Source organism: Nylanderia fulva, unplaced genomic scaffold (genome assembly GCF_048542155.1).
Source record: "Nylanderia fulva isolate GAGA-0341 unplaced genomic scaffold, ASM4854215v1 Scaffold375, whole genome shotgun sequence".
NCBI lineage: Eukaryota > Metazoa > Arthropoda > Insecta > Hymenoptera > Formicidae > Nylanderia > Nylanderia fulva.
Window position 1 is genome coordinate 1 of NW_028190450.1, and position 12,500 is coordinate 12,500.

The 12,500-nt window shown below is 33.6% G+C and overlaps 1 protein-coding gene across 1 annotated transcript; it reads right to left on the minus strand.

Annotated features, from left to right (window-relative positions):
• Positions 1-6,245: 6,245 nt before the first annotated feature.
• LOC146722064 (uncharacterized) lies at positions 6,246-10,438 on the minus strand. Its single transcript, XM_085485539.1, has 4 exons — positions 8,699-10,438; positions 7,814-8,531; positions 7,499-7,618; positions 6,246-7,415 (listed from the first exon to the last, which is right to left on the minus strand). Exons 1-4 carry the CDS (start codon positions 8,721-8,723, stop codon positions 7,007-7,009), a joined length of 1,272 nt encoding a protein of 423 aa, XP_085341665.1. The 5' UTR covers positions 8,724-10,438; the 3' UTR covers positions 6,246-7,006.
• Between the last annotated feature and the right edge of the window lie 2,062 nt (positions 10,439-12,500).

The following is a 12,500-nucleotide window of genomic DNA, read 5'->3' on the forward strand; positions in this document are numbered from 1 at the left end:
ATATATGAAATTAAATGTTCAGGAATGTCACAATGTAACATTGCTGTAATGTCTCTGAACGTTACAAACTAAACATCCCAACTGAAACGTTTATGGAATGTTTTAAAATATATGTTTGTTATGAACGTAGCAAATGTAACATTGCTGTCATGTCTCTAAGGTTACAAACTAAACATCCCAATGAAACGTTTATGGAATGTTTAAAAATACATGTTTTATATGACGTCGCAAATGTAACAATGCTGTAATGTCTCTGAACGTTACAAACTGAACATCCCAAATGAAATGTTTCTAGGATGTTGCCAAACATTCTTTCCTAACTTTCATTATCGATATAACAGCCAAAATGTTACATTTCTGGAACAGTGCATGAATGTTGCAATTGAAATGTTATTTTGAAACGTTTACGAAACATTTCATAAACATATTTATGTAACGTTTCAAATTTGCAATATTATTGCCGAAATGTAACATCCCCTGTATGTTTCATGTTAGCGGGTATAATATATATTATATAATTTTTCTTTATAAAATCAATAAAATCAATGTTTACAAGCAACTATTATAATAAATATATATATTTTAAAATACATCTAATATATATCATTTTGATTTAAACAACCCTTTATACTGCGCATGAAAAAAAAAATTTTTTTTTTGGAAAATCGTTCGTTTATATACACAGCAAGTGAGTAATACAATATGATAATAATAAAAAAAATAAATTACATAACTTAAATAATGTATAATATAGAAGTTTTATAAAATGTCCCTTAATTTTCTTGCCCTTTTTCTGACATTATTTCATAATGGTGTTTTTTTAGTTTTACAATTCCGCTATTTTTCTCGTTTTTCTACTATATTTATTTTTAATTCATTATTTTACTATGAAAACCGCTTTTGTAGAAAGAAGTTGTTGATTTATCGTTGTCTCTCTTTCATATGCAGATCATTGTTGTTTGTTTAGTTTTGTTTCAATAATTTGTTATTTTTTGAAAATATTTTTAAAATTATTTTTATTCTTTTTATTATTTCCCTTATTTATATATATGTATATTGTCCATAATTCTTATAATTTCTTTTCTTTAATTGCCCCCCCCCCCCCCCCCCCCCCCCCCCCCCCCCCCCTTTTTTTTTTTTTTTTTTTTTTTTTTTTTTTTTTTTTTTTTTTTTTTTTTTTTTTTTTTTTTTTTTTTTTTTTTTTTTTTTTTTTTTTTTTTTTTTTTTTTTTTTTTTTTTTTTTTTTTTTTTTTTTTTTTTTTTTGTGCCTCGGGAGAGACCTTAGGTCGCGCCCAAATTGGGGATGGAAATCCGGGCGTCAGGACTTGTCGGGTGTTTGTAGAAATGCACTACACTTTTTTTCCTTTTTAATTTAATTAATTTATTATTAAAAAATAAAATTTGAAAATTTTTTTCAAGTATTCACAAGTCATGATATTTTACAAAAATATAAAATTTAATAATTTAATGTATATTTTGTTGCACGTAACGTTTTTCACCAACTTTTTAAATTTAAATCATTTTAAAATCAATATTCCTAAAAATTTGTTGCATAGAAATTTTAATTATCACGCACTGATTTATATAATAAAATTACTCATCAATGAATTGGCAATAAAATAATAAATATAAAATTAAAATTTTTAATTCTGTTTGCAATTTTTAAATTAATTTATTATTTCCAAATTTTTCTAATAATATGCAACAAAAAATTTTTATTAAACAATATATTTTGCAATCCGATATTATTAAACTATTCACACCAAGAAAATATTTTGAAAGATTGCGGTGTAGTTACATTTTGTTTAATTGGCAAACAAATATTAATAAAATTTATTAATTTAAAAAAAAAAGGAAAAGAAAATGAATCTTTTTTAATAAAAAATATAAAAATATAAATAAAAATTATAACAAAATATCATTCTGCATTTAAAAATAATACATTTTAAACAAGACCATTTATATAAAATTTATATCAACGTATTCTAATTATGTTATTTTCCCCAAAATTTTTCAATTTTCTCTCTAAAATTTATTTTTAAAAATAAAAAACCAATTTTAAGTAATACGTGATTGCCATTTTCCAATTTGTAAAGCATTATCTAAAAACGTGTACATAATTTTATTTTACTATATTTTGTAAATATCCTAAACGAAACTTTGGAAGTTTTAATATAATTTATAATGTATTTATATAACTTTTTTATTTTACAGATCCGGAAAAATAAAAAAAATTAATCGGCTGCTCAGGCGCTGTATAAAAGCTGCCATAAGCGCTGAATTAGAACATCGGCTGCTAATAGCGCTGAATTTTGGCTGCCCTAGACGCCTGCATCCAATTACAAAAATTATTTTGTTCGGCCTATTACGTATCCAAACTAAAATTATTCGCTATTATAGCGTTTTCGTCTGTAATAGCGCAGATTTTTGGTTGCCCGTGGCGCCTATACAATTAGAAAAAGTATTTTTGTTTTGGGTCTATTACACAATCCAAATTAAACAGTATTCGCTTTTGTAGCATTTTAGTCTGCAATATCTCAGACCTTTTCGCCTGCTCTAGGCGTCTAATTAGAAAATCTTATTTGATAATTGCATCACTAGAAGGCTGCCCCAAACGCCCGTATATCTATAACTAAAACTGTCCACCAAACAACTGAAAATGGATAATCAGTGTCACAAGTTCCATTATGGCAATAAGGAAAAGAATATTTTGGCTTTTCAAGGAATGGTTGACGGAAACGATGATAGACAGTTTCATGCGCTACTCGAGAGCAATTCTGATTATGCACCTCGACCTGTATGGTTGACAATATTCCCGATCTTCAGATTGTTCCACTGAAATAATTCAAAGAAGAAGCATTTGCATACATACTGCACAGTGATTTGGTGGTGGGACATTGGGTTGCTTGCCATTACGATTGCAAAATCGATTATTATATTGATTCTCCTGAAGGTAGTCGTAGGCAAATATACATAATTTGAATGGAGAAATTCGAATTTTTGTGGACAGATTATTTCCCTTTCATGATTGTCAAAACAATCTAATAGTTTTTCTAAAGTTCAGTCGCAAGGTGACGGTTATAATTGTGGTCCTATGGCAATTGCGATTGTTACATCTATTCTGTTTGGCGCGTAAATCCTTGCATCGTGACGTATAATCAATCGTTGCTAAGACCTCATTTGTCCGCAATGTTTGAAAAAACAAACTATAAACTCATTTTCCGTACCTCTATATTTCAGATTGCTTCATTAACGCTACTGCCGTTGGAGACATTGAAAAGACGAGAGAGGGATGCACTGAGGAAAAAAGACTTGCACGTAGTAAGGAACTGAGGAACAGCGTTCGAAACAGAATGCGAAAGAAGATGCTTTTTCTCACAAGAAAAATATTTTATGAATCCTGCAAACAAACGTCAGATAATGCGTGATCAGTACCATAAGGATCCGAAACAAACGTCAGATGGTGCGTGATCAGTACCATAAGGATCCTGAAACAAAAACGTCAGATGGTGCGTGATCAATACCATAAGGATCCTGAAACAAAACGTCAGATGATGCGTGATCAGTACCATAAGGATTCTGAAACAAAACGTCAGATGGTGCGTGATCAGTATCCATAAGGATCCTGAAACAAAACTTCAGATGGTGCGTGATCAGTACCAAAAGGATCCTGAAACAAAAGCGTCAAAAATGCGTGATATAATCGTTCGCAACGCTCGTACCCAGACGAAAACACAATGCGATGCCTCTCACTCGCACCCGCATGCTCTCCGTCCGATGAGCTGGTCGCCGCTCATAATTTTTGGATTCGACGGATTCAACTCAATCTATTTGCTGACGACATAGCTCGCCTAAAACAACTACGTTGCGTCTCAAAACTAGTCCATTAGCTTCGCTTTCTCCTTACATAGACAGAGACAGCTTGTTACGCGTTCGAGGCCGATTAAAGCACGCAAGCCTGTCAGATGACGCTAAACATCCGCTAATTTTAAAATCACATCCATTGGTCCACCTCCTTATCAAACAGATTCATGTTGCGGCCCTACACGCCGGTCCGCAACTCACACTCACGCTCCTGCGACAACAGTATTGGCTAATTCGCGCTCGCGCCACTGTGCGTACCGTCCTCTACCAATGTATTGTGTGCACACGGGAGAATGCACGCGTGCCCGAACAGCTTATGGGCGACCTGCCGGATTTCCGCGTGAACCCGACTTCACGCGCCTTTAATCATACCGGCGTCGATTACGCGGGTCCGTTACTAGTGCGTACGACTAAAGGTCGTGGTCATAAAGCCCAGAAGATTTGCCAATATTTTGTGGAAGTATGAACTTATTACATTCATAATTAATTACTGTATTTTAATCAAATATTTTTATATTTCTTATTCAATTCGGTTAAAATCGTAGATATTTTGTAGATATGAACTGGTAATTATCTATAGTTTCTGTTGTCGATATCAGTAGGCGCGACGGCGTCGCTCTAATTCAAATTATTGTTGATCGACTGGTGGCTTGTACAGCCTCGTGAAGGCTCGCTCCGAGAGGAAAGTGATTACAGCAACGAACATATGTTTACTTGTATTTGCAGCTGATCGATAGCACGGTTCGCAGAGATCTGATTCTCGGTTTTCGGGAGCGTTCCGAGTTTTTCGTCACGGAATCCTCTCTTTCTCGGGATCGGATGTTTGTTTCGGCGAATCGGAGCGACGAAAGAATAGGAGTAAATAAAATGTACACGTGACAGCGTGACTCTTATCACATGGGATGGTGAACAAGGTCGATAATGTTGTCGTGTGTCGGTTCGAACGATCGAACCTTTCCGTTGATATACGAGCGATTAATATAAGAGTCTATTGATTATACAAATTTATGACATGCGTCAACAGTTTCTGTATTCGAAAGTCCGGAGGAGATTAAAAAAAGAAACATTTTTTCAATATTTCTGTGTATGTAGATGTGGTTGACTATGCATTGCCATATCTGTAAGATTTATGATTAAAATATATACTTCACTGTAAATGTTTTCATAGGCTACGTTTTGATATTTACTGCCAGTATTATAAATCTGTAGTACATAATATAAAATATAGATTTTCAACTAGCAGAATGAATATCAAAAAGCAGCCTTAGCCTTAGCTGTTTAATTTTAAATATACATGCTTTTATTTTAGATGGAAGCATACTTCTTGGAGATGCTGCATATCCATGCCTTCTCCAATTAATTACTCCATATCGGGATAATGGACATTTGACACAGGCCCAAAGAAATTTTAATCGTATACACAGTCAATGCAGAATTTCAGTTGAGCATGGATTTGGAATACTGAAACAACGTTTCAGACAGTTATATTTCCTCAAGTTGAGGAATATGCAATTTATCGTCAAATTCATCTTCGCTTGCTGCGTTCTTCACAATTTGGCTGACTTGGATGATTTGCAACACATGGAAGAACCTGAAGTCGACAACCATGCTGATATAAATGCGCAGGTATTGTTACATAATGTCCCAGCAGCAGATAGAATGAAGATCCGGATGATAATCGACATGGTCGCGATCTCAGAGACGAATTATGTAGACAACTGTTTCAACGATGATTTGAATAAGAGTGTCCAAATAAATTTGTTAAATATTATGTTCTAATATTAATATTTAAATATTATGTTTATTATTTTTTTAAATATCGATATCGTGTCGTTGTCAACGTCGACATATCACATACTGCATTGTATCAATCTGTGTCGTTCAATTAAAAATATGTATGATATGTATTTAATGTACAAAACTATCAAAGTGCTTTCAAATATTATGTTTTTTTAGTTATAAAAATTAGGAAACAATCTACAATTATAGTTTCAAGATTATAACGATTATAACCATAACGATTACACAAATATATTTCATTTATTAATAATTATGAATATTACGATTATATATCTTCTATTCAGCTCATTTTAATTAAAAATTATTAAAGTTTGATATTAAATTTTATAAAATAAATTCTTATGTAATATGTAAGACAACAAATAAAACAATTTTGTTAAAAATTTATCCATACATCAGTCTTTTATTGTCATATACGCCTATTTTTCATACAAATAGAGAAATATAACTGCATAATGCAAATATATATTTTATTATGATTTTTTATCGATAATTAACAAAAAATGTAAATTGAACAAGAAATGACAGTTTTGATTTTCAATCACGTTTTGTACGCTTGACTACAAGTAAATAATGCTGCTTTATTATGTAAAAAAAAACTCGATAAGTAAATGCAGCTTTTCCCAATTAAAAAAACTCAATAAATAAATGCAGCTTTTTTCAACTAAAAGAACTCAATAAGTAAATGTAGCTTTCCTCTCTTGCAGAGCTTGATACAGCTTTGTCACGCTGTTTATCAAAATAACAGAAAATAAATAAATAAAAAACTAAAATAAACTTTAATAAAATAAAAGTTATTTCAACTTGAAATAAAAATTTTAAATAAAATTAACAAAATTATATAAATTTTAAATACATATAACTTCATTTACGTGAAATGTTCATAAAGTTTGTAACTTTGGTTATAAAGTAAAAAATGAAGTGATTGAAAATGTGTACATTTATTAGCTTTTTTTTACCTTTGAATCCTGTAGAGTTACACATTTTTCCCAATGATGAAAGATCTAATTATTAGATCTAATTAAGATATAATTATTGTAAAAACCAACACACTTGTCTTTTAACAAAATTAAAATTAAACTTAATAAACTGTTCATAAATTTTATAAATTTGTAATAATATCTTATTAACATTTTTTAAAAGACAATGTGTCTATTTTTATAATTACTATATCTGACAGATCTTGTCAGGAAAAATGTGTAACTTCGCAGAATTTATATGTAGAAAAGATTAATAAATGTGTTTTACTACATTTTCTCCTTTAAGTAGGCAAAGGAACAAACTTTATGAATGTCTTATGTATACATATAATTTAGTAAACCTTCAGTCTTATTATATCTTATTAATCTTCTTCGTCTGATAATTCTTGTGTTGAGTATTTTTTACTTTCTATTCTCTCTAGTATCTTAAGTTGCCTTTGTAAGATACTATTTCGTTCTTTTTGCAATTGTAATTGTTCTATTTGTAATTCATTACATTTTTTAAGCTCCGTCAGATATTTTGTACGTGTTTCTTGTTTGGCATCACTTTCTCTTTGTAGCACAGCACAGATGGATTCCTTAAGTGATTGTAGAGTATGCGCCAATTTGCCATCTCGTACTTTTGCTTTTGTATTTATTAAAGATGAGCTACTGCTATCCGTCATGGACGATTTGCTGCTACCTATTACTGATTGAGATTGACTGTTAACTGCAGATGGTGTCGAAGGTGGCGAGTCTAGTGCAATAGAAGATTGTTCTTCATTTACATTCCTATAATAGAAAACATTTTAAATTATATCTAAAAATATATCTAGAAATGAATTAAAAAACATTTTAAGGAGATGATTACTCACTGAGACAAATGTTGACTGACCACTTTTTGCAAAATGTTTTCTTGAGAAACCATTCCATTGCGGCCAGCTACAAAAGATGGCACTCCACTGTGACTTTTTCCAAATAAGTTTATCATTTCACTGTAAAGATACATATGTATTCTATTACTTACTTGTTAAATACTAAATATAATACTAACTACTTAATAAAAACAGAATATTGTAAGAATGACAAAATAAAAATATGAAACAAATCGACTGAACTATTAATTATAATGTTTAATTCAAAAATATCATATATATAATTATATACAGAAAACACAAGATAGAACTTACTCTTTAAATGGAAGAGGTTTAGTGCCTTTTCCAGAACTATTTTTTCCCATGGTCTGTTTGATATGTTTATCCCATTTCTTCTTCAACAATTTAAATTTATTTTTCATGTGATTTTTAGTAGCATTCACATAACCTCTTTCTTGGAAGGATTCTGCTATCGCTTGAAACATAGCCTCTTTACTTTGATATTTTCTTTTCTGGAATTTTTTTTCATGCTGTTCATACTCTGTGAAAAACAACATTATGGTTTTATAGTCCCAAATAAAATAGCCATCATTATTGACACCAGAAGTATTCTCTTTTTCATTATCTGAGTCTATAATTGAAGAGTCCAATGAAGACACAATTGTAGGCGTGTGCTGCATAAAGCTTGTTACAGGAATCGTAACAGAAGAACTCTCATGGATTTTAATCTGAGGCTGAATTTCAGAAGGACCTGCTTTATTTAGTAAAGCATTCACAATTGAAGAGTCTAGTGAAGACAAAGTTGTAGGTGTGTACTGCATAGAGCTTGTTACAGGAACTGTAACAGAAGGACTCTCGTGGATTATAGTCTGAGGTTGAATTGTAGAAAAACTTATTTTATTCAGTACAGAATCCAAAGGCGCAGTTGTGGTTAGGAACTGTGTCGAGTTTGTTGTAGCAGTTACAACAGAAGTACACGCAAAAGTCTGGGGAGGCTTAATTAATTTTAATGATACCAGTTTAGGTTTCACAGCTGAAAAATAAAACTATTAATATAGTACAATATTTATGCAATTTAAATTATCTTAGAATAAAATCATTTAATCTATCTCTTAGAATTTATTTTATTAGTTAATTAAGTAAAAATATAAAAAGTATTATGAGTATTTAAGTAATCAGCATCATATATAAAATTCTTACCTGAATACTTAAAAGAAGTTTCCATTGTGAAATATCAAGACAGTGACGGCGTAGCCGAATAATAAAAGCGAGATTATTGGACTACCCGACTCTTGAGCAGTGGATACTGTTTACAGTACAAGCTTCACACGCATGCGCGATAAAATAGCCCCAAATGCACCACCTTCGAAGGTGAGGCAAATAGAGCGTGCTCCTAATTGCTCCTTAGAGTATGCTCTAACGTGACGCGAACATCTAGTCGCCATCTTGTTTCCGGTGACACGAACGTATTGGAGCGCATTGGAGTGAGAAGGAGCATGTTAGGGCATGCGACGCGAACAAACCTTCGAAGTCATGCCGGCGGGGGCTATGCCCCTGGTAGGTTCAACCTTGCCGGATGAGTTTGGAAGGAGAGGACAGACTAAGAATGCACCAAACGTCTTAAGCCAAGGTGTAAGGCAACGTGCCGATGGCTGCTTGGCCACGAAGACGTGAAACAGCGCGGTCGCAAACGTTCCCTCTGGGGTACCTGCCGACCCCCCAGAGTAGCTAGGCTTGGTGATATCATGGAGGCTCTGAATCACTTGATACTTGTTCCTACCATACTCGTGGGATGAAAAATGGAGAAAAATGAAAAAACTAAAAATACATTCAAACCAAAGTTGACGATGAAACACAAACCCGGAGATAAAGAACAGGACCCGTTCAAGAGAAGGGAGTCTATTCCCAGATCACCACCACCATCGGCGAAAATAATAACTGGAGGAATAAATAGGCCTTGCTTTAGCGCTTTGCTTGAACAAGGTGAGGAGGCATACGACTCTCCGGCTGAAAAAAAAACGACAAAACGCCCCAGTTCAAAAAATACCAGAGAAACTGATGATAATGATGTATTTATTTTTCCTGAACCTGTTCAAAAAAGCAGTGCGAATAGTGTGGAAAGAGAGAAACTGGAACAAAAAGGCTCACCGAAAGTTGAAAAGGACGACAAGGAAGTTACGCTAGAAGAAGTGAGATCTGAAAGAGTAGCTCTAGAAGAGTTTCTCTTTAATGAAAACAATAAAATCAATAAGAATACAATTAAGTTCATATTGTCTAAGTGGGTGCTACTAGAAGGGAAATTACAAGAGAGTATCGTTGAGAGAGAAAAATTAAAGTGTACTTACCTGGCATCGAAAAATTCTATCAGTTCGATGTCCTATGTTCAAGTGGCGTTCACTCCATGGTCCGGAACAGCAGCATCTGAAACAGAAAAAAAAGAAATTATCCAACGTACTACACTAAAAAGCGGATTCAAGACTAATTCTTCGGTAATGATTGTTAAGCCTTTAAATGAAAAGGACAATTTAACGTGTGAGGATGTCAAAGAAAAACTTACAAAGAAAATGAATCCGTTAATTAAAGAAATAAGGATTAAAAGAATGAGAAAGGTGGGAGACAGAGGCATTCTAGTGGAAACGGAAGGTGGAAACGAATTAAAAAAGATCCAGCAGATAATAGAAGACAATGAATGCGGGCTGAAAACAGAGCTGCCTAAGAAAACTGGACCCAGTATGATAGTATATGACGTAGAAAAGTCGGTCACAAAGGAGCAGTTTATGGAACAATTTTGGTCTAAGAATGTTGAAAAACTTGGAATCGCCAAGCAGGAAAATAAAAGCAGGGTTAAATACAGATACAACACATTTGTTAAAACCAGAAATACTAATAACTGGGTAATAGAGGTGACAGGAGAGATAAGAAGAAAACTCTTGGTGCAAGAACGACTATATATTGACTGGAGATCATACAAGGTTAATGATTACTTAGCCTTGACTAGGTGCTTCCGTTGTCTAGGCTTAGGCCACAGTGTTAAACACTGCAAGGAAAAGACCCCCACTTGTGGACACTGTGGGGGGGGGGGGCGGGCCATATAAGCACCAATTGCTCAGAGAGAGAGAGAAATCTGCAGTCTGCGCTAATTGTACAAGAGCTAAAAGGAAAGACACACATCATACTGTAAGTGACAAGAGATGCCCGGAGTATCTAAGAGTAACTAAAATCGTAAAGAATAAAATAGATTATACATAATGATAAAATTCTTTCAAATAAATGTTGGCCGTTCGCAGACGGCATCATACGAATTAAGATTAAAAGTAGAGGAACAAGGCATTGATGTGTGTCTGATACAAGAACCATACGTATTCCAAGGACAAGTCAAAGGCTGCGCTTCACTTGGTGCAAGAGTTGTTCAAAGTAATAAGGTGACAGATACAAAAGCTGCTATAGTTGTATATAATCAGGAAATAACTGTCACAAAAATCGAACAGTTTACGGACGAACATATAGCTTGCGCACATATAGTACATAATGAAGTAAACTTATATTTGGTATCAGTTTATTGTCAATTTTCCATGGAGCTAAACTATTTTATTAATAAGTTGGAGACTATAATAGAAACGTTCAAAAGCCACGACATGATCATATCAATGGACTCCAATGCTCACTCCAAAACTTGGTACTGCAAAGAGAACGACGCGAAAGGCGAATTACTCGAGGATTTCCTAATAAATAAAAATGTATACATTTTGAATCAGCCTGGAAACGAACCAACGTTCTCTACTATAATAGGAGAGGCCAATATAGACTTGACTGTGGTGAATAGTGGAGTCCTGAAGGATATTAATGATTGGAAGGTCTTCCCGAAAATGACTTCCTCAGACCATAATTGTATATACTTTGAACATAACAACAATAAAAATTCAGAAACAAATCAGGTAATCACAGGACAACTCTATAACTTAAAGAAGGTCAATTGGGATCAGTTTGGCGATGTTATTAAATCAGAACTCAATGGGACCTTTTGTAAAGAAATCACAAATACAAGTCCGGAGAACGCCGTTAATCTATTTAATAGAAAGATTGATCTTATATGCAGTAGCAATATAAGTAGGAGAAGACCTCTGTCTAGGAAAACAGTACCGTGGTAGAGCGAACAACTGACCAACTTAAAGAAAAGATTGGCGGCATCTCGTAGAAGCTGTAAACGGTACAGGAAACTTAAATATGAAAAGGCGTATGAATACAGTTTTGATATATACTGCAGACTAAGAAGGGACTACAAGAGAGAGATTGGAAAGGCAAAAAAGGACTCGTGGAATGATTTCGTGAACCGGAACACTACGAAAAACCCTTGGGGACTGGCATACAAGCTAATGATGGGAAAGATTAAAAATAGTAATATCCTAAGTACGATTAAATTAGGTAGCGATTTTACAACTGATTGGACTTCATCGGCGAAGAGACTTTTGGAAACATTAATGCCGGATGGAGAGGAAAGTACAGAAGCAGAGGATTCACAAAACATAAAGAACAGATATAGCGAATACTTAAACTACAATATGGAACAGGAAATAAGAATGGACGAAATAGATGAAGCAATTAAAAGAACAAAGAAGAAAAAAGTTCCTGGTCCGGATAAAATAACAGCGGAAATATTAAAAATAGTTTGGAAGGCAGCACCAAACGCACTTTACTCACTCTTCAACACATGCTTTGATAAAAACAGCTTTCCAAAGCAATGGAAACAGGCGGATTTAAAACTGCTGCTCAAAAGCCCTGAAAAGGATCCGAGCGATCCTAAATCGTACAGGCCAATCTCACTGTTGTCAGTTGTTGGGAAAGTGTACGAAAGAATCATGGTACAACGTTTCAAGGTAATTTACGAAAGTCTAGAAATGTGCTCCGACAATCAATATGGCTTCATAAAGGGACGATCAACGGAGGACGCAATATGCAGAGCGGTCAGCAGCGTGAAATCGGCCGAATCAAAGTACGTAATGGG